Source organism: Garra rufa, chromosome 5 (genome assembly GCF_049309525.1).
Source record: "Garra rufa chromosome 5, GarRuf1.0, whole genome shotgun sequence".
NCBI classification, from domain to species: domain Eukaryota; kingdom Metazoa; phylum Chordata; class Actinopteri; order Cypriniformes; family Cyprinidae; genus Garra; species Garra rufa.
Window position 1 is genome coordinate 7,040,244 of NC_133365.1, and position 22,248 is coordinate 7,062,491.

The window sequence follows — 22,248 nt, forward strand, 5'->3', positions numbered from 1 at the left end:
GAGTTGAAAAGGATGAAAAATGTCATGACAAAAGGAGAAGAGTTACCTGAGGACAGCTGACTGTGACCTGCTCAACTCTTTTTTTTTATTTGAATCAACTATGATCATCTGAAAGTGCCCTAAAATGATGCAATAAATAAATGACCCCTGAGTCTCCAACTAGAGTTCCTCCACTGATTCAAAACCATTGTCATGAGTGTAAATGAACCCCTGCGTAACTACATTTTTAGTTAATAGCAAGGAGTTTTGTGCATTCTTACAGTATATATTTTTTATTTTACATGAACATTCACATGTATTAGTTTCATTTAAAAAATACAATTTGGAATGTACAAAAATGCACACTGGCCATCATACACATGTGATGAGACACATGTACCACAGTCAATTGACACCAATGCTTCTATGATAACCTTCTTGGCATTTACTCTTTTTTAAGCTTTTGTGCTTTGCCATCAAGACGAGTCTTTCTGAAACATTTACGGAAAAGGAAACAGCATGTTTTAATAAAGATGAATGTGATCAGTGCAACAACTGAGAGTAAGAAGGCCACTACATCCAGGCAGTGGTACTGATACCAGCTCAGATCATGAGCCTGAACTCGTAGATGTTTAGCTCCTTTATTCCGCATCACAAATTCGATCCAGTAAACTGCCTGATCCAGAGGCTTCATTGGCTGATCATGATGGATTCTGGACAGTCGCATGATGCTCTCCTTGTACCTGATAAGAGAAGAAATGGAAGCGCTGGTTAACAATATAGTATCAGGATTCAAATGAATCGAATACTAAAGGTGGCTGTTGTAATCCGACGACCGTATATAAACTTTATATATTGTACTCTACTTGTGGGTGTGTGTGCCTTATTAAAAGATTATTTCAAAGCTCTTTTCAAGCTTATGAAGCATTAACTCACGATGGATTATTTGTGACAGTCTTGAGAGCATCCACCAGGTCACTAGATTGCATTGTGTTGATATTAAGAACAACAGCAGCTCCTTTGGTTTTCATGTGCATTAGGTTATCAGGCTGGTCAGCAAACAGAGGCAAGCCCACCATTGGGACTCCATGATAAATAGCCTCATACAGTCCATTTGTCCCACCATGGGTAATGAAGGCCTTTGTTTTTGGATGACCTATCAGATAAAATAGTTAAAATAGTAAATCAGTTAATGTTCTTCATGTATAATGACAATACTTTCCTTACCAAGCAAATCGTTCTGTGGGATCCATTCACAGAGTTTTGTATTGGGGGCAAGAGTTTCTGGTGTTATCCCACTGTAACGCCAAATAACCTGTGCAAATACACATATAATTTACTAACAGTTGCTTTAGGACACTGAGCATAGTCATTATTTACACAGTCTTGTACCTTTAGTTTTTTGGGGTTGAAATCTCTATTGACAAAATTACTGTAAACAAATAATTCCAGAACTGTGGCAGCTGCTTTATTGCTTTAAACTGTAACCACACACCTTTTGTGGGATCTGGCCAAGAGCAGAAGCAATAGTGTTTGCTCTTTCCAATGTCAGGTTGCTGATCATGGAACCCAATGAGAATACAACAATGCCATGATCTCCTGAGCTCTGAGCAAACTCCTCCAGTTCCTAAAGAACAAACAAATTAACACACACTGTCACACACACACAAAGTAATGCAAAAACAATTCAGTTAAATTATTGCCTTGAAATTTTTTTTTTTGCCTTATCAAGCTTTTCATTAGTGTCTGAACTGATCTTTCATCAGAAATGTCATGTCAAAGTGTGCATGTGCAGTTCACAATATAGGATTGATACTGCAATTTTTTTTTTTTAATGTCAACAGAGTGCAGGATTTCAAATTTAAAAATATCTTTAAGATCTGCTCATCTTAATGAAACATCATTTGAATAACATGGACTACATTGTATTGGACTTTCAAAGTCAATATGCCTATAAAATATAACATATGCCTGCCTTAGTCAGACTTTGATGGCTGCATTGCCACACAGCAGACTCTCAATAAAGAATCCTGCTGCAGATACACCAGAATCTCCTGGTCTTTGCTTCAGCTTTTCATACAGGAGCTAAATAAGATCCCTCTTCACGGATACAGCCACTGGCATAAAGTCTATTTAGGTAAGGATTGATGCATTTTAATGCAATGCAAACAAAAATGTAAAGGCATAATTCAGAAGAGCAGATATTTCTAAATACACGGCAAAGAAAAGTCATTACCTTTGGCAGAGGTTTGGCGGGTTTGCAGTGTAGTCCTCCAACAAATTTAAAATTCGGCAGGAATGGGCGTGGATACTCAAAATCCCAGTATGTTCTAATCAACCAGATGTCAGCTTTTCCCATGGTCTCACACATCGTTGTGGGTTTGCCTGTAACATAGAGAGATATAATGCTACTCAGTTGATGTCAACTATTCAAATATTTTGCATTATTTACAGCCTTCTCCAGTTGACACAATAGTCGGATTCATGCTTTTTGTTTTTTAGGTAATCAGATAAGTGACTTATTCAATGACTCACTCATAAAGACAGTCACTGTCACCAAATGTGTATCTATGTAACAGCACAAAAAGTCACTGAGAGCCCCCTTCACTAATGTTTGTATTGCACAAACACAAAGAAACAATACAAACAGTGCAAAAACAGTGCCGCTGGACAGTATCAGCTCCCTTAGACTATTGCTTAGGCAATCAAATAGACAGTTTGAAACAATTACAGGGTTAATTTTGAACTATGACCACAGCAAGACCACACGTTATTAAATCCTATATGGTTGCTAAAAACTGTCTCACATTCTGTAGCTTATATTCATTGACAAATCGATATTCTAAAAGTGTGCATCATCTTTTGAGTCAAATTCTTACATTTAATTAGTCAGTTGTAATAATAATACATTTAGGATGATACCAAACAAATGAAATCACTTTCAACAAAATTAATCTTTGCAGAAGTTGCATATTTTCATATTTTAAACATAAATGGGTGAATATTGATATAAAAAAAATAAAAAGATACTTTAAATTTGAAATTAAAACCACTGTTAATAAGCAAATCATTGTGATTAAACCTTATCATTTAAACGTTGATTCATTCAGGAACAGAACACTGTCATGTTGCTCAGAAATACAAAACATTGATGTGGCTTTGTTTGGAACGATTTTTGTTTGCGAAATAGAGCAAAAATAGCCAATATGCTGTCTAAAAAATGTTTCTTAATATGAATTGAGCTCTTGTAATATATATATATATATATATACCCAATAATATATATGTTACGGAAGCAGACCAAACAAGAGAGGTAAGTGATCAATATAACAATGTTTATTATCAGCAGAGCGTAGTGGATAAGATGACGTGCAGAACCGGGTAAGTATCAACAGTCCAAGTATGATATTCGTTGACTAGAGATGAATACTGAATACAGATCCTTTTCCTTTCCAGGAACGACGAGAGGAGGACTCCGACCCACACACACACACACACACACACCGTTGGTGATAGACGAACAGGCTTATGGCTGACCACAGCTGACTGGAACAGAGAACGGACTTCGTACTGGAATAGATGAGACAACAGGTAAGTTTCAACAGGTAAATAGCGAGGGAAGTATGTCTTTGAGGTTTGTGAACTCGACAGAGAAACACAATGAGTCCGCTTCGTGAAAACGAGCCCGGACACTGAGTGAGGTGTGTGGTGTGCTTATATGTGGTGCTGGTGATTGGTTTCAGGTGCGTCTGATTAGTAATCAGGTGACTGTGATCGCTGAGTGAGTGAGGGAGTAGAACCTGGCCAATCCGTGACATTACCCCCCTCCCCAGGGCCCGCTCCTGAGGGCCGAGGCCTCCGACGTCGTGGTGGTCTACCTCGTCCTCGAGGGGCTGGACATTCAGGATGGTTACGATGGAATTCCTCCATGAGGGCTGGATCTAGAATGTCAACTCTGGGTACCCACGACCTCTCCTCTGGTCCGTAGCCTTCCCAGTCGACGAGATACTCCAGACTACCACCACGACGTCGGGACAGAAGGATTTCTCGGACCGAGTAGATGGATCCCTCTTCCAGCACCAAGGGGGGAGGGGGTTCCTCTTCCTGACCAGGTTCTGTGGAGGGAATCACAGGTGGGTGAAAGGGTTTCAGTAAAGAGACGTGAAATGTGGGGTGGATACGGTACTGTGGTGGTAATTGGAGTCTGTAGGTGACGGGGTTGACCTGTTCCACGATGGTGAAGGGGCCAACAAACCTGGGACTCAATTTCTTCGAGGGCAGGCGCAGACGGATGTCTCTTGTGGAGAGCCAGACTTTCTGCCCAGGAGTGTATGTGGGACCAGGAATCCTCTTCTTATCAGCAGTGGACTTGGTTCTGCGCACTGCCCTTTGAAGATGATGGTGAGCCTCGTCCCAGACTCTCTCGCTCTCCCGGAACCAGTAATCCACTGCGGGCACCTGTGATGGTTCGCCATTCCAGGGGAAGAGAGGTGGTTGGAAGCCGAGCACACACTGGAATGGCGTGAGTCCTGTGGTGGGTTGCCGCAGTGAATTTTGGGCGTATTCTGCCCAACCCAGGAACTGGTTCCAGGAGTCCTGGTGACCATGACAGAATGTCCGGAGGAACCGCCCCACCTCCTGGATTTTCCTCTCCGTCTGCCCGTTGGTCTCAGGGTGGTATCCAGAGGAGAGGCTAACGGTCACACCTAGGAGTTTGAGAAAAGACTTCCACACCCGTGAAATAAACTGTGGACCCCTGTCTGAGACGATGTCTTCCGGAATGCCATAGTACCTAAAGACTTTGTTGAAGAGCAGTTCGGCAGACTCTAGGGCTGTGGGAAGACCTTTCAGAGGTATCAGTCGGCAGAATTTTGAAAATCGATCAACTATAACAAAGATGCAGGTGTTACCGTCAGATGAGGGGAGATCTGTCATGAAGTCAACTCCCAGGTGTGACCAGGGGCGGTTCGGCACAGGCAAGGGATGGAGTTTCCCAGCAGGCAGATGACGTGGACTCTTGGACATTGCACACTCCTTACATCCTTGGACATACCTCCTCACATCCCTTGCCATGTGCGGCCACCAGAAGCGGTCCGTCAGCAGCGAGAGAGTGTTGTTGGCCCCTGGATGTCCAGTGCCCAGAGAGGTATGTGTTGAATGGATTAGATCTACCCGCTGGGTCCTAGGGATGAATCTGCGACCAGGTGGACAGCCCGGCGGAGATCTGGGTTCCGGAGTGGCGACAGCTGGCGGGTTGGTCCATTCAATGGGTTGAACGATGATGTTTTCGGGGATTATGGTCGTGGGTGTGTCAGGCAAGTCGTGAGAATCATGGATGCGAGACAGAGCATCAGCTCGGGTATTCTTGGATCCTGGCCGGTAGGTTATGGTGAAGTTGAATCGTGAAAAGAACAGGGACCATCTTGCCTGACGGGGACAGAGCCGTTTGGCGTCTCGGAGGTACTGCAGGTTCTTGTGATCTGTTATCACCTGGAACGTGTGGTTGGATCCCTCTAACCAATGTCGCCACTCCTCCAGAGCGAGCTTGATGGCAAGGAGCTCGCGGTTGCCGATGTCATAGTTCCTCTCCGCAGGGCTGAGCTTCCGGGAATAGTAGGCACAGGGATGAAGCAATGGAGGAGTACCATGATGTTGTGACAGAATACCTCCCACGCCGGTAGTAGAAGCGTCTACCTCTACCACGAAAGGGAGATCAGGGTCAGGATGGGTTAGAAGAGGTGCCTGTGTAAATGCTTCCTTGAGGTTATGGAAGGCTGCGGCCGAGTCAGGGTTCCAGAGTAGGGTTCGTGGTTTTCCTTTGAGTAGACTGGTAAGTGGAGCAGTGATGATGCTGTAGTTCTTGATAAACCGGCGGTAGAAATTGGCGAAACCTAAGAATCGTTGAAGCTCTTTGATAGTGGTGGGTTCTGGCCAGGATACAACTGCAGATACCTTCCTCTCGTCCATACGGACCCCCTTCTGGTCGATGACGTATCCAAGGAAGTGTACTGCTGGTAGGTGAAATGAACATTTCTCCGCCTTGAGATACAGGTGATGATCCCGTAATCTTTGAAGGACCTCCGCAACGTGGAAGCGATGTTCGGCCTCACTCCGGGAGTAAATCAGGATATCGTCTATGTAGACAACGACAAAGTGGTGCAGAAACTCCCGGAGTACCTCGTGAATGAAGTTCTGAAATACGGAGGGGGCGTTGACCAAACCATAGGGCATGACCAAATACTCGTAGTGGCCAGTAGGGGTCACGAAGGCAGTCTTCCACTCGTCCCCCTCACGTATCCTCACGAGGTTGTACGCGCTGCGGAGGTCCAACTTCGTAAACACCCTGGCAGTGCGTAGTTGTTCGAGGGCCGCAGGGACGAGAGGAAGGGGATACCGGAACTTTATGGTGCCTTGATTGAGTATACGGTAATCGATGCATGGCCGCAGCCCTCCATCCTTCTTTGCCACGAAGAAAAAACTGGATGCTGCGGGTGATGTTGATGGTCGGATGTAACCCTGATCGAGAGCCTCCTGTATGTACTCCTCCATTGCCTTGGTCTCCGGAAGCGACAGCGGGTAGATCTTACCTCTGGGCATTGGAGCATCCGGAACTAGGTCAATGGCACAGTCCCATGGCCGATGTGGAGGTAGCTGGGAAGCTCTCTTGGGGCAGAAGACGTCTTGAAACGACGAGTAAATGGCAGGAATCTGGACTGACTGCTTCTCAACCGGACTTTCGACGGAGGTGACGTTGACAGGTAGTATCTTGTGTCTAGGACGTGGAAGATCTGGGAAACATTGGTTGGTACATTCTTTTCCCCATTTTATCACCTCTCCTGTGCCCCAAGAGAGGATGGGATCATGCTTCACCAGCCACGGGCGCCCCAAGATGATGTCCATAGTAGCTCCCTCCATAACCAGAAACTGAATCTCCTCACGGTGCAAAACTCCAATCTGTAGGATGATGGGTTCACTTTTCCGGTGAATACGGGTCCGTGAGCTGATCCGGTTAGTTATCGGTTGAATCTGGTAGATGGTGGTTGATGCTTGGGTGCGTAGCTGGAGCTGGCGACAGAGGGTGTTAGAGATGAAGTTTCCCGCTGACCCGGAGTCGATGAGGGCTGCGACTGTAACACAGGAAGTGTGGGTAGTTAACTGAACATTGGTAGTCAGAGGATGCATGTTATCCAATTCAGAACGTATTACACTCACCAAAGATCGTATAGGACGCATAGGACAGTTGAGTCGCACGTGTCCCGCAGCCCCACAGTACATGCAAAGACCCCGGGTCAGTCTTCTCTGTCGCTCAGCTGCAGAGATTTTCCCTGATTCCAGGATCATTGGTTCTGGTTCTGGAGGGCTGGCGGATGTAACTGGTCGGAGGAGTGCAGTAGTGGCGGACTGGTCTTGGTAGGATTTTAGACGATCTGAACAACGAAGTGACTGCTGAATGAACTTCTCCAATCCCATGGAATCGTCCAAAGCAGCTAACTGCATCCGAAGATTGGGTTCTAGGCCGAGCCGGTACGTGGTCAGTAATGATCGTTCATTCCATCCGCTGGCAGCGGCCAAAGTTCGGAAACGCAGGGAGTAATCTTGTGTCGTCATACTTCCCTGCTTAAGATGATACAATTGCTCTCCTGCGGATACTTCTGCATCAGAACGTCCGAAAACCTCTTTAAAATGAGCGACGAAAGCCTGGATCGAATGGGTTGCCGGCCCGGCCTGCTGATATAACGTGTCCGCCCATTTGAGAGCTGGTCCGGTAAGCAGAGACGTGATGAAGGCTATTTTCGACGAATCTGTGGGATAGAGAGCAGGTTGCATTGTGAATATCAATGAACATTGTAACAGGAATCCGCTGCACTCCTCCGCCCCGCCAGAGTAGGGCGCTGGTCGGGCCATGGGACTGGAAGGGACGTTCACGGGAGCCGAAGAAGTGCTGGGTGCCGGTGGTGCGGTGGGATGAGCTGAAGTTGGAGTGGTGGCATGACTAGCCAACAAAACCTTCCTGAGCGAGTCCACCAGCTCTTGAAACGGGTCCCGATTGCTCATGCTGATACTGTGTTGGTCCGGGCTAACTGTTACGGAAGCAGACCAAACAAGAGAGGTAAGTGATCAATATAACAATGTTTATTATCAGCAGAGCGTAGTGGATAAGATGACGTGCAGAACCGGGTAAGTATCAACAGTCCAAGTATGATATTCGTTGACTAGAGATGAATACTGAATACAGATCCTTTTCCTTTCCAGGAACGACGAGAGGAGGACTCCGACCCACACACACACACACACACACCGTTGGTGATAGACGAACAGGCTTATGGCTGACCACAGCTGACTGGAACAGAGAACGGACTTCGTACTGGAATAGATGAGACAACAGGTAAGTTTCAACAGGTAAATAGCGAGGGAAGTATGTCTTTGAGGTTTGTGAACTCGACAGAGAAACACAATGAGTCCGCTTCGTGAAAACGAGCCCGGACACTGAGTGAGGTGTGTGGTGTGCTTATATGTGGTGCTGGTGATTGGTTTCAGGTGCGTCTGATTAGTAATCAGGTGACTGTGATCGTTGAGTGAGTGAGGGAGTAGAACCTGGCCAATCCGTGACAATATATATATATATATATATATATATATATATATATATTTTTTTTTTTTTTTAAATGCACTCTTCTTGTGATAATGATGAACTATATGAAATATAAACATACATTTTCTGCTTCCATATCTTGAATTTTGCGATCATTCTAAATGCATATTAATAGACTGAATCATGAAGTGAAAGCACTCTAAATGCATAGTAATGTATGCAATTTTGTGTATGTCAGTACATTAAAAATACAACCAGCCATCTACACCACATCCAGCTTTTTGCTCCACATATTAGCTTTTTGTGCCACTTGCATCCAGTGTAGATGTGTTAGACCACTGCTAAATCAAAACAAGGGCCAGAACTTACTGTTGTAGAATAATAAATATTAATATTTATTATTTATATAAAAAAAAAAACTGTGCTTATGTTTTCACTGTAATTATTAAGATATGCTACAGGCTGAATTCTAGTGAGACTCTGAAAATGTGCAATGCATATTTTTCAGCTTTTGGCTAAAAGTATTTTTTTTTTGTTACTCTGCCCATTTAAATAAACCAATAAATGAATAAATATACTTTTTTTGAATTACTAGTTTGAATTACTATTAAATATACTATTTTTAATTATGACTGAATCACATACTTTTGCTATTACACAACATTTAAGTAATTAAATCTACCAGTTTTGTACACCAAAAAAAAAAAAAAAAAAAAAACCATATCCTAACACATAATTAAAAACAAATAAAAAATTACCCCATATTTCAGTGTACAGCCAGTCACTAGTAAACTTCATGCTCAATCGAAACATAGTCATATGTTTGATATAGAGGAGCATGTTCTCAGCTCTCTCTGTGAAGCTCATACGGTCAGTGAGATAATCTTGCAAAGCAGCTGCAGGAACGTAGGACATCGGCACAGGCATCTGACCGCAAAGGCTCTCAAATGTATACGCAAACGTTGCACGCAGCGACAGGACATGAGGGATATTCAGAGTCTGTGCCATCAAGTCAGAGCATGGCATCATTGGATCAGATAAAAGCACATCATAATAAGATTCACGAAGTATGCGTAAAAGATCCTCATTGTAAAACATGCCCTTGCATATATCAGCTGTGAGCACCATGAAATTGGTCATCACTCGCCAGATGTTGAACACTGTCTCGTATTTGCTGGCTTTTTCATTCATCCAGAGATGAATAAAGTCACTCCACACAGCACTGGCCTCTTCTTTCTGCATGTTGACTATAAACACATTGAAATCGAAGCGCTCCTTCTGTGTGTGCGGTACAGTAGGTGATGAAGAACTGACCAGAACCGTCACACTGTGGTTACGATCCACCAGAGCGTCAATGATCGCACGCATGTTGTGCCAATGGCTGTACTCTCCTGGCAACACCAAAACCTTGCCAGCACAAGCAATCTCTAATCCACACAGCAGTACAAACACAAATAAATACCTAAAAGTCATGGTGAAATATTTCTAAATCTGGATAAGTGCAGTGTGAGCTAGGAGTGAGGATCCAAATGCGGTTTAGGCTATGTGCACAACTAGATTTAGGCAAATGTCATGTTGCTTTATGAAGGGGTCATTGCACTTTGTATCAGTCATTGAAGCTAGTTTGCCAACAGATAATGGATTCTGTTGACTTAAACTTTCAGTCAACTCAAACTTGCAATTGACAATCAAAATATGCTGAAAATATCATGTTTTTGTGCTAATAGGTGATGGATACCTAGTGCAACTTTAGGTTTCCAGGTAGACCACAATATTACATCTTACTAAAACATCTTACTTCTGATAACTCGCTGTGAACCCACTATTTCACCTTAACACATCCCTGCATCCTCTATACTATCCTATTCCATTTTGTAGATAATAGTTATTTATGTTTTTCTCAATTTATTTTTACAAATTCTTGTCTATTTATATTTAGATATGTGTATTTTCTTATTCTCATCTTTTATGTGTTGTTTTTGGAAGCTATTGACACTGAAACAAATTCCTTGTATGTGCAAGCATACTTGGCAAAAAAGCTCTTTCTGATTCTGATATGATAGAAAAGCAACTATTTATATCCGTGAGGATCTTACCTAATATTTCACTGTAGAGATTATCCAAACTGCTCGATGCCATTCGAAACGCGAATGAATAAACAACATAAACAATCATATTCTTCACTCTTTCCATGAAGCACATGCGATCTGTCATCTCCGTCGGAGGAACCGGTACATAAGAGGGCGGTGAGGGCATCTGTCCACACATCCTCTCCATGGAAAAGCCCAGCGAAAACCGTAGAGAGAGCACGACTGGCAGGTCCAGAATCTCCGCCAGCAAATCACTGCATATGATCATGGGATCATAGAAAAGCACATCAAACTTTAAAGCCTTCAAGCGACTGATAAGCGTTTCGTTACGCAGCATGCAGCCGCACATGATCTGGTGCATTTCGCGCACTGTCCCCAACAGATCCATGATTTGGAGGCCGATTTGGACCATGTTGGGTCTGGGGTACTGCATCCAGACATTGACCAGCTGTTCGCTCACACTGTGCACCTCGCGAGCATTCAAAGGCACTTCAAACACCAGATACTGAAACCTCGCCTGCTCTGTGAAGTTTATTGTTGGCGAGGCTGAGTTCACCAGAACAGTCACGCTGTGATTCCGGTTCAACAGTTCGTCCACAATGTTGCGCATGTTGTACCAGTGGCTGTATTCTCCTGGCAGCACGAGCACATTACCACCGTGCGTAAAGCTCAAGTCACTGAATAGGAAGATTACGCAAAGTGTAAATGACTTTCCCAAATATTGCATTTTAAAAGCACCAGTCAAGACGCAGCATGCAAGCAGATTGTTTGATATGAGCGGTTTCTCTTTGTGGCTGGATTAAGACACCAAAGCTCTGTGCGTAACCATTCAAGTTTCTCTGTGAAGGGTGGAGGCATAGGCTGTGTCCAAATTCAGGGTCTGCATCCTCCTTAGGATCCTTCCTACCAGGTTGAAGGAGGAGGGGTCCTCCGAAGACCGCAAAACCTGGAAGTAGGTGTCAGTGAATTTGGACAGCCTACACTTCTTTCAGTTCCCTCCCTTCCCCGTTGCTCATATCCTGTCGCCTAGCAACCGTGACAGCGCTAAGCAAGAAGTAAGGTTATCTGTACTGCACAAAACAAAATAACTACTCTTTCATCCCTAAAAGCGTTAAAAACATTTTCAATCACAAACAAGAAATTAGCTGTGTGTAAGGGGATATTCACACAGACAGTAAGAAAGAAGCTATTTTACGAAAGTGATGTTTTCTAACATATATACATACAAATGTAAAAAAATAAGCTTAACGCTAAAACCAAAGGCCTAACTAGACAACCGCTGTAAAAAAATATTTTTTGAAACGGCAGTTTTTTTAAAACTTCCATCATTACTACCGCTTGCTTCGTCCGCCATTATTTGAAAATTCTGGAAGCGCTCCGCCGAAAGGAATTGTGGGATAGGTAGGACGGGAAAGGATCCACCAGACCCATCCTTCAAATTCGGGGAAAAGGAGGACGTATTTGTGGGCCGCATTTGAAGGATCCTATGAATTTGGACAGCCTTCGTCGCGGCGCTGTGACGTAACATCCTTCTAATGAGTCCTCCGAAGGATGTAGACCCTGAATTTGGGTAAAGTCTAGAAGGGATACAGCTAAGGCTACTGGGCATGCGCACATCAGTCTAACGTTATTTTTGTCACACTGTACAACAATAATACTTTTTTTGTATTATAGTAAGGGCTAAGTTTAGGGTTGGGGTAGGTGTAGACGTTAATAAAACACAATCTAATAGGTAGAACAATTAATTTCATTGTTAGTTTCCGGTCTGAGCTGTATACCCTCTAGCCACAACCCTGAATTTGGACACAGCCATAGTATGACTTTGGAGTTACGTCACATGACATCCCCACAATGAATAAAAAGTCCGGAAACAACGCTCCGTTCAATCACTTGTGAAAAAGAAGTAGGCTTAATTGTAGACTTTTAAATGTGCACTTGTAATGCACTTAAAATCATATTATATGATATATTTAATATACATTATAAAAGATACTTGCATATAATCAGACAATAGAATAGCCTTAAAGAAACTTTGATAAAATATATAGCCCTATTAATGAAATAAGAGAGAGCATTATGTTTTTTATAAACATTTGTCATGCTTTGAAGAAGTACACTCATTTTAAAGAATTTAGATAGAGGGACATTTGTAACAACACATTTGTAACTATGAAGCTGTAATTTAGAATATTTAAATTAAGTTAATTTTAAATGTAATATTTGAAAAACACTACAGTAGGGTTGTTAGTCAACATGACATACAAGTTTCAATAGCAATGACATTAAAGTTTATTGAATGCATAAGCTAAATCCATTGGACCATTTAAAACCATATTTCAAAGATGACAGAATTATGAAATTACGAAATTAAGTCCTTAGGTTTCAGCTAACTGTATTTAATATAAATTCAAACTACAATACATTTTCAGTTAATCGCAAATAACATGCAATTTTAAGAGTGAGAAATACCTTCGTTTTAAGTATATTATGTCATCTTCACATGGCTTATTAAATTAAAAACCAAAATACCCATAAGTGACAATAGAAAATAAAATTTAAGTGGATGTATATTGGCAAAATGCCACCTATGGGTAAAAAAAACTCATTTAAGTCCCGAATCTTGTCTCACATATTTTGATTCCCTGGGCCCTACATGAAAACAAGATTTTATTTAGGCATTTGTTAGAATAGCACAAATCAAATGTCCCTACTTCAAGACTAAGGGAAATCTGGATATGACGTTGTAAAGATGTTTGCTTTTTAAAGCTTGTTTTTCAAACCATGTAAAAAAGGAACAATATAGCTACATACAACAAGATATTTAATGTAAAGTATGTTTACATATAGCCCATAAGAGAAAATAATACTAGAGTTGAATTTATAAAAATGACCCCATTTAAAAGTTTACATACACTTGATTCTTAATACGGTGTTGGTACCTGAATGATCCACAGCGGTGTGTTTTGTTTGTTTGTTTAGTGATAGTTATTACTACTATTAGAGTCCCTTGTTTGTCCTGAACAGTTAGTCCTGATCAGTTTTTGAGATCCATCCTTTCACACTGAGGACAACTGAGGGACTCATATGCAAGTATTACAGAAGGTTCAAACACTCACTGATGCTCCAGAACAGAAGGAAAATAAAACATGCATTAAGAGCAGGGGGTGAAAACTTTTGAACAGAATAGAGATGTGTACATTTTTCTTATTTTGCCAAAATATCTTTTTTTTTATTTAGTACTGCCCTTCGGAGGCAACAGAAGATAAAATAAGTTAAATTTAACCTGATCTTCAAATTCAAAAGTTTCACCCCTGGCTTTTAACGCATGGTTTTCCTTCCATTGCACCAGTGAGAACTGTTTGAAAAGAATCTGCATATTTTCTCACGAATGAGGGACTACTTTCTCATGTGGGCTATATGTAAACATCTTTTATGTAAAATATCTTATTCAGGTCAGTATTAAACAAACAATCCAATGCAATGTCAATTTGTCCGAACATTGCATGTGAAGAAAATCTCTTTTAGCTGACTCTTAGGAGAGTCACCTTTGTCAGTTGCCCCAGTCTCCTCAGTGCCATGAACTCATCTCAATCACATGACAATTACTGACAGGAGTGGGGCAAATTCAGCTGGAATTGTTAACATATATTGCAGGCTATTTCATGTTTTAATTGTGTCAAAAACCGAGAACTCTACATTTTGTGTTAGTCATTTAAAAAACAAAAAACTGAAACTTGAAAGATTTCAAAGTGCATCGTTAGAACACACCATATAATATTTTAATAGCATGTGAAATTACTGCATGGCAAAGTGCACATTATCAGTGGTTTTATGTTTCTTGTATTGTTTGGAAAGCTATTCAGAATGACGTGTTATAACCTCAAGTAACCTATCCAAAGTGTTGGACTCTATAGGACTTTCTAGCTCATATATTTTAGTTTGTTTAATGGTCAGAACTGTAGAAATAAAACACCATATTCTCAAATGGAATCGTTATGTTTGTAGAACCTAAAATAATGTAGGAAGTTCTTGCAAGAGTTGCCTGTTGTGACCCAGAATGAGTTTGTTCATGTTTAAGATAATTTGTAAAGCCTTTGTATTATGTGGTTCTTTGTATAAGGGTAACATGACTCTGATTCAGAACAGGAGTTATGCAAACAGTGGTGTGGCTCAAAAAGGGAAAATACTGTGTCTCGTAATTTCAAGCATGACAAGTTTTGAGTCACAGTCTGATCGATAGCAAATACAGTGGATTTCAACGGATTTTGAAATGAAATGAAAAATAGCTATTCAAAGAGGTTAAAAGGACTCATCCTATTACTGTTATCATAGTAAGTACAAGGTTCAAAAGCAATCAAAAGTTAATTTACCCAAGAGCTGTTTTCTATTGCTTGTTTTTATGTGCAAAATATGTCACACAAAATTAGATAGAAGTTTAAACATTGTTTTCTTCATGGCAGATTTATATTTTTTAACTATGTAAATATTTCTGAAAATCAATAAAACAGTTCAGGAGTGCAAGGACTAGTAGTGTGTTTTTTTGACATCAGTGCACCAACTGATATGACGAATGCAATCTGAGTTATATTAAAAATAATCCTGGCACTCCCAAGCTTGAAAGGCATAGACTAAACGGCATAGACAAGTGTTTCTCTCCATCAGTCCAAAACAAGTCAATCCATAATATAAAGGGCCTCACATGGCTTAGGAGGGATTGGTAAAAGCCTCCTTTAGTGATCTGATGTGTTTTTGTAAGAAAAATATCCATATTTAAAACGTAAGAATCACTTTAATCAAGCTTGTACTAACAGTTGTACATGGAATTTGCTGCTTTGGGAAGGGGCGTGGCACGTCTGAAACGCCGTCTAAGCTGTTCGCCAATCGCAACACAGTGGGACTGCTAACCAATCACAACACATTTAGTTTTTCGGAAGACGGGCCTTCATCAAACCCAGAACTAATTGAGCCATTTGTGCCAGGCTGGGGAGAAAGCTATTGTAATAATGTCAATTATGTGAAAAATAATGCACTTTCCAAACCAAGCATGTGAGCATGTTGTAGTGCACCCCCAAAACAAAATAAAGACTTTGTAAAAGAGCATAATAGGACCAAGTGAAACCCACCATGAGAACTGTTAAAGTTTAGTTGTAAGAAGCAGACTCTTCATTACAGCAGGAGATCCAGAATACAGACTGGAATGTGTTTGCTTTTCGGGCCACACTGGACTCCCACACAGATGTTAATACCTACAGCAGCTCTGTTCTGCTTCATATCAACAGATGTGTTGACAAAGTAACCACTCATAAAGTAATTAAACTGTACCCCAATCAGAAACCCTAGATGAACAACTTCTGCTGAAGACGTGTGATGCTGCTTTCAAATCTGGCGACCGTGAGGCCTACAGCTTATCCAGGATCTGAAGAGGGGAATTCAGTCTGCTAAATACTATTACAAACTGTGCATTGAGGACAGATTTAAAAACAATGACCCTTTGCGCATGTTGACAGGCATCCATGCGCTCACAGACTATAAACCAGCAGCAGAACACTCCCAACCAGCAATGCCACCTTTTACGCTCGCTTTGAATGTGGAAACACAGAACCACCCATCAAAGATGTGCTCACAGCTGATAACCTGGCACTCACACTTTCCACCAGGGATGTGTGCACCTTGAACACACATAAAGCTGAAGGCATTCCTGCTGAGGGCTGGTTGGCTGGTCTTAGCTGGTTTTAGCTGGTCTCCCAGCCTGGCCAGCTAAGACCAGCCTGACTTCCATAGCTGAGCAGCTATGACCAGCTAAAACCAGCCAACCAGCCTAGGCTGGTTTTAGCTGTTTTTTTTAGCAGGGATTATCAAAATAAAATACAGTAAACCAAACATTTAAAATGTTACTCTGGTCAAATTAAATAATCCGTAGCCCAGTATAACCGGCCCACTCTGCTGTTATACTAAGCACATTTTTGCTGAAGAGGATTTTTTTTTCTGTTGATATACGAACGTAAAGTACAAAGCCTAGTCCAAATTATAAATAATAGTTTATCATTCAAATACATTGTGAATATGGATACATTTGGATTTGTGCCAAATTACAGAGGTACGTGAGCCCAATGCCTGTCCTGCTGAAAAAAAAACCAGCATATGCTGGTTAGGTATGTTTTGGTGCTGGGATGCTGGTTTTTGCTAGTTTATGCTGGTCCTTTGCTGGTTTATGCTGGTCCTTGACCAGCAACATGACCAGCAAAAACCAGCAAAGGACCAGCATTAACCAGCTAAGGACCAGCATTAACCACCAAAGGATCAGTTAAACAGCAAAGGACCAGGATAAACCAGCAAAGGACCAGCATTTACCAGCTAAGGACCAGTTAAACATCAAAGGACCAGCATAAACCAGCAAAGGACCAGCATTAACCAGCTACAACCAGCATCACAGCAACAAAACATACCTAACCAGCATATGCTGTTTTTTTCAGTAGGGTGGTACTTTAGGGTTCGCTTGGTTTTGGTTTCTTTTATATATATTTCTTTCTTTCTTGTTTTGTTCTGAATATGACAATTAAATGATTACTTTTGGATTTAGGGAAACTAACGTATAGCTATGTTTATAGTGTTTGTAGTGTTTTTACATTATAACATTTTGCTTGATTTGGTATTATTTATTACAATCTCTCTCCAAACATTCCGCTGCTCACTAAATATGTTTTGCGAGCAGTTCACGTTTGGAGAGAGTGGATTAAGTGGTAGCACCAAAGAGCAATTTTGAACTTAAAATCTGATTGGTCCTTCAAATACATCCATAAACCCGCTTGCTCTGTCTCGTATGCACGCACTCACTGTCACGATCTAATGCACTTGTTAATGTCGGATCTTTAAAAACAAATACCGAAACACAAAAATCCAAAATCTGACATTTTCCGGAACAGGATCCGGCTCAAATTAAGCACTGAGTGTAAGTGTACTTACCCATGACTTGCGTATAAAAGTGATCCCACTTTGATTTAGTCACTAGATAAAACAAGACATCCTGTGTGCCATAAAACAGAAAGTTTTTTAGTCTCTGCAGGAAATTCATTTCATCTGTATTCTCAGAGCTGGCAGCAGGGACGTAGGATGGCGGTGCCGGGAGTTGGCCGCAGAGTCTCTCAACAGTGTTACCGAAAGTAAACCTGAGACTGAGGATCAACGGTAGGTTCAGCTTCTGTGCCAGCAGCTCCCCGCACATGAAAAGGGGGTCTGCAAGTAAGACGTCAAACTTCTCTTTTCTCCACTTCTCCAGTAGGTCTTTTCTAGCAAAAAGTTCATTGCACACAACCTGATTCTGTTCTGTGCCTATGTCAATCATCTCCTTGATCTTCATGGAAGCCTTGATGATGTTGTCATTGGGTAGATCGTGAGTCCAGTATTTCAGCATCTGTTCCATATTCTCCAGAATGTCTTGCTTTGTGTGAGGCACCTGTAGGATCTCCACATTGTAGCCCATGGATGGAGTGGTGTTGACAGATGGTGTAGCTGTGTGGGTCACCACTGTGATATTGTGTCCTCTTGCGATCAATTCATCTAGGATGACTTTTACATTGAGCCAGTGGCTGAATTCGGAAGGCCAGACGATGACCTTACCTCCTGACACACACTGCAGGTTCAAGTTCAGCAGAACTAGCAGGAAAAGACGGGTGTTTCCTCTGGGACTCATGACGGCAGTGAACAACACTCTGTGTACAGGCTGAACAAGCATGAGGAGGAGGAGCTACCCCTGCCTGCACATGCAAGTTATGCAATCAAACAAAGAGGAAGGACTTAAACGATCTGGGCGTTCTGTTGTTTCAAAGAAATAGCAGGTATAGATTGACAGAATGAAGAGTTACAGACTGATAATGTACATCCAGCTGGTTGTTACTACAGAATAAACCCAGACAGGGTGATCAGGATCCTAGTGTAAAGCAAAGAAGGGGTTTTGTTCTGCAATAACAACCAGCTGGATGTACGTGATCCTGCTTATTACATAGCTACTGCCACATTAGTAAATAATTAAACTTGAAATATTGATTTGAGTTCAAATATTAGCACTGTAAATGCAAATTGTCTGCATTTAAGTCTAGACAAAAATTTAGGCTAAGAAGGATATTTAAGGCACAGTTGAATTATTAATTACACAGCATTTACATTGATAAACAAGATTTCAAAGTGCATGCAGGAACGGCCCATGTAATCTTCTAACTGGAATAAATATCTCAAAAACTCCTAATAATGTTATCTTATTTGCAGAATGTACTGTTCCACTGCACTTCAGTTTAAAAATGACTGCATAGCAAAGTGCACATTATCAGTAGTTTTATGTTTCTTGTATTGGTTAGAAAGTTTGAAGCTGTTCGGAATGATTGCATGTTATAACCTCATGCAACCTATTCAAAGTGGTTTTGCACAACCTTCTAACTCGTGTTTTTCAGTTTGTTTATAGAACTGTCAGAACTGTCTGTGCTGTGAAAGGAATAAAACAGCATATTTTCCAGTGGAATCAGGCTGTATGTATGTTTGTAGAAAAATACTGCTGAAAGTTCCAGTTAACAGTTCAACTGGTGACCCAAAATTTGTTCGTTCATGTTTAAGACCATTTGTAAAGCCTTTGTGTTAGTTCTTGGTATAAGTGTAACATGACACTGATTCAGAATACAGGAAATAAGCACCAATGCTGTGGCTCAAAAAGGGAAAATACTGTGTTTCATAACAGTTATTTCAAGCATATGGAATTTTGGGTCACCAAAAATGTCCTAATGCTTGCATAAATCTGATCTGATAGCAAATATATGACAAAATATGCTCTTTCTTTTCATAAATAACCTTGGTTGGTTACGATTTTGAACTGGAATGAAAAGTAGACATTCATACAGGAAAACAGACCTTTTTAAAGGGTTCACAAAGTTTTGTGTTAAATGGAGATTTATAGTTGTGAGGAGCTATAAGATTTAAAATGAGTCAAAATTTTATATACTCAAGAGCTTGTTTTCTCTTTGAGTAAAAATACATCACACACATCATTACAGACAAAAGTTTGATTTTTTTTTCTCCATGACAGATTTATATCTATAACTATGTGAATATTTCTGAAAATCAATAAAAGAGACCCAGGAATGGCCTGAGCTATTTGAACCAATCAGAAAACACTGGGAACATGCAATGCATTCCTGATATGACTTTGTAGGCAGTGCATGTTATTTTATTTAGGTCTAAATGTGTTCACACAAAAAAAGTGTAACAAATAGCCTATATTTATACATGTTTTTATACCAGATAACACGTATATGAAGTTGCCACTTAAAGACCTTTGATTGCGGCAATGCAATGCTGACACATTAATGAAGTGTAAGTGTACTTACCCATGACTTCTGTATAAAAGTGATCCCACTTTGATTTAGTCATTAGATAAAACAGAACATCCTGTGTGCCATAAAACAGAAAGTTTTTTAGTCTCTGCAGAAAATTCATTTCATCTGTATTCTCAGAGCTGGCAGCAGGGACGTAGGATGGCGGTGCCGGGAGTTGGCCGCAGAGTCTCTCAAAAGTGTTACCGAAGGTAAACCTGAGACTGAGGATCAACGGTAGGTTCAGCTTCTGTGCCAGCAGCTCCCCGCACATGAAAAGGGGGTCTGCAAGTAAGACGTCAAACTTCTCTTTTCTCCACTTCTCCAGTAGGTCTTTTCTGGCGAAGAGTTCGATGCATGTTGCCTGATTCTGCTCTGTGAATATGTCAATCATCTCCTTGATCTTCATGGAAGCCTTGATGATGTTGTCATTGGGTAGATCATGAGTCCAGTATTTCAGCATCTGTTCCATATTCTCCAGGATGTCTTGCTTTGTGTGAGGCACCTGTAGGATCTCCACATTGTAGCCCATGGATGGAGTGATGTAGACAGATGGTGTAGCTGTGTGGGTCACCACTGTGATATTGTGTCCTCTTGCGATCAATGCATCTAGGATGACTTTTACATTGAGCCAGTGGCTGAATTCGGAAGGCCAGACGATGACCTTACCTCCTGACACACACTGCAGGTTCAAGTTCAGCAGAACTAGCAGGAAAAGACCAGTTCCTATAGGACTCATGACAGCAGTGAACAACACTCTGTGTATGGACTGAACAAGCATGAGGAGGAGGAGCTATGCTTGCTGCACATATACAAGTTATGCAATCAAATAAGGGGAAAGGTCTTATTTGATTTGGGCACTCTTTAGTTTCAAAGGAATAGCGAGTATAGACTGACAAACTGAAGAGTAATAAAGTGATTATTTGTGGGACATTCCACCAAATGGGTGCCATTTGCTTCCAAAACTCTGCCAAAAAAAAAAAAAAATCTTAAAGAAATAATCTCAGGTAACGTTATTTATTTATTTTTTAACAAAAAATTGGAAAATGGATGGAAGATGAATGCATTTTTCAGTCCTGTTACCAAAACTCTTGTCTTTTAAAAAGCATGTTTAAAAATATGTCAAAAAATAAAATAAAAATCTTTTTCCCCTTAGGCAGATGTTTATTTTAAAAAAATTGTTGGTTTCATGGTCAACAAAAAATAATAGTTATCATAAAAAATCACTATTTATCTTCACAAGGTGTATTTTTCTAAAGGTATTTTTTATTTTATTTTAAGAGTGACTCAGACCTCAAGCTTATCAATTTTTTTTTGTGATGCAGTTTATTAAACAATGGAATAAATGATGGACCAAACTTAATTAAAAAAATATTGTTTAAATTTTTTAATTAAAAATGATGCCATAGAAGAACCTTTTTTGTCTAAATGGTTCCATAAAGAACCTTTAACATCAGGTTCTTCAGATTATAAAAAGATAAGAAAGAGATGGTTCTTGGATGGAATAGTTCTTTGTGGAATCAAAAATGGTTCTTCTATGGCATTGCTGTGAAGAACCTTTTATGTTTAGGGGTAGAGGACGGGTTATGACATAAGATATAAATAACAAAAAATACTAAATATAAAATATAACAGTTTTTTTTACAGGAAAATATAAAATGATAACTTAAAAAACAAAAACAACAACAAATAAAAATGTTCTTTAAAAAATCACATTTATGAATGTAAACTTTGCCAGGAATAATAAAGGCTACAATAATTACACACACACACACACACACACACACACACACACACACACACACACACACACACACACACACACACACACACACACACACACACACACACACACACACACACACACACACACACACACATATATATATATATATATATATATATATATATATATATATATATATATATATATATATATATAAAATGTAATTATTGTAGCCTTTATTATATATATATTACAAGTAGAAGTTTTTTTTTGTGCTGCAATTTATTAAACAATGGGATAAATGATGGACCAATTAAAAAAAATTTGTTTCATTAATTATAAAAAAAACTATTTAGTAACAGAATTGAATATTCATTATATTAGTATATACACTCTTAAAAATAAAGGTGCTTTACGATGCCATATATATATATATAAGTTTGGAGATCTAAAATTGAAAACAACTAAAATACTTCGCAATAAACACAATACCAAAACAAGTGG

The 22,248-nt window shown here is 40.4% G+C and overlaps 1 protein-coding gene across 4 annotated transcripts; it reads right to left on the reverse strand.

The window, feature by feature from the left end:
- Window positions 1–253: 253 nt before the first annotated feature.
- LOC141335755 (UDP-glucuronosyltransferase 2C1-like) lies at window positions 254–20,757 on the reverse strand. Of its 4 annotated transcripts, none has more exons than XM_073841306.1 (6): window positions 20,034–20,757; window positions 2,216–2,364; window positions 1,475–1,606; window positions 1,207–1,294; window positions 916–1,135; window positions 254–722 (listed from the first exon to the last, which is right to left on the reverse strand). In XM_073841306.1, the coding sequence occupies exons 1-6, from the start codon at window positions 20,755–20,757 to the stop codon at window positions 425–427; spliced, it is 1,611 nt and encodes a 536-aa protein (XP_073697407.1). In that variant the 3' UTR covers window positions 254–424. The 4 variants fall into 4 exon arrangements, with proteins under 4 accessions (XP_073697407.1, XP_073697404.1, XP_073697405.1 ...); XM_073841303.1 differs by lacking the exon at window positions 20,034–20,757 and adding an exon at window positions 17,626–18,396; XM_073841304.1 differs by lacking the exon at window positions 20,034–20,757 and adding an exon at window positions 10,669–11,437.
- Window positions 20,758–22,248: the final 1,491 nt, after the last annotated feature.

What these genes read in the sequence shown, in the direction of transcription:
- LOC141335755 (XM_073841303.1), bottom strand. Translation starts at nt 18,394, where the DNA reads ATGCTTGTTCAGCCTGTACACAGAGTGTTGTTCACTGCCGTCATGAGT. An exon ending in TTGGCCAGATCCCACAAAAG is followed by an intron (nt 1,295 to 1,474) that starts GTGTGTGGTTAC and finishes GTATTTGCACAG; the next exon opens with GTTATTTGGCGTTACAGTGG. An exon ending in ACTGTCACAAATAATCCATC is followed by an intron (nt 723 to 915) that starts GTGAGTTAATGC and finishes TTCTCTTATCAG; the next exon opens with GTACAAGGAGAGCATCATGC.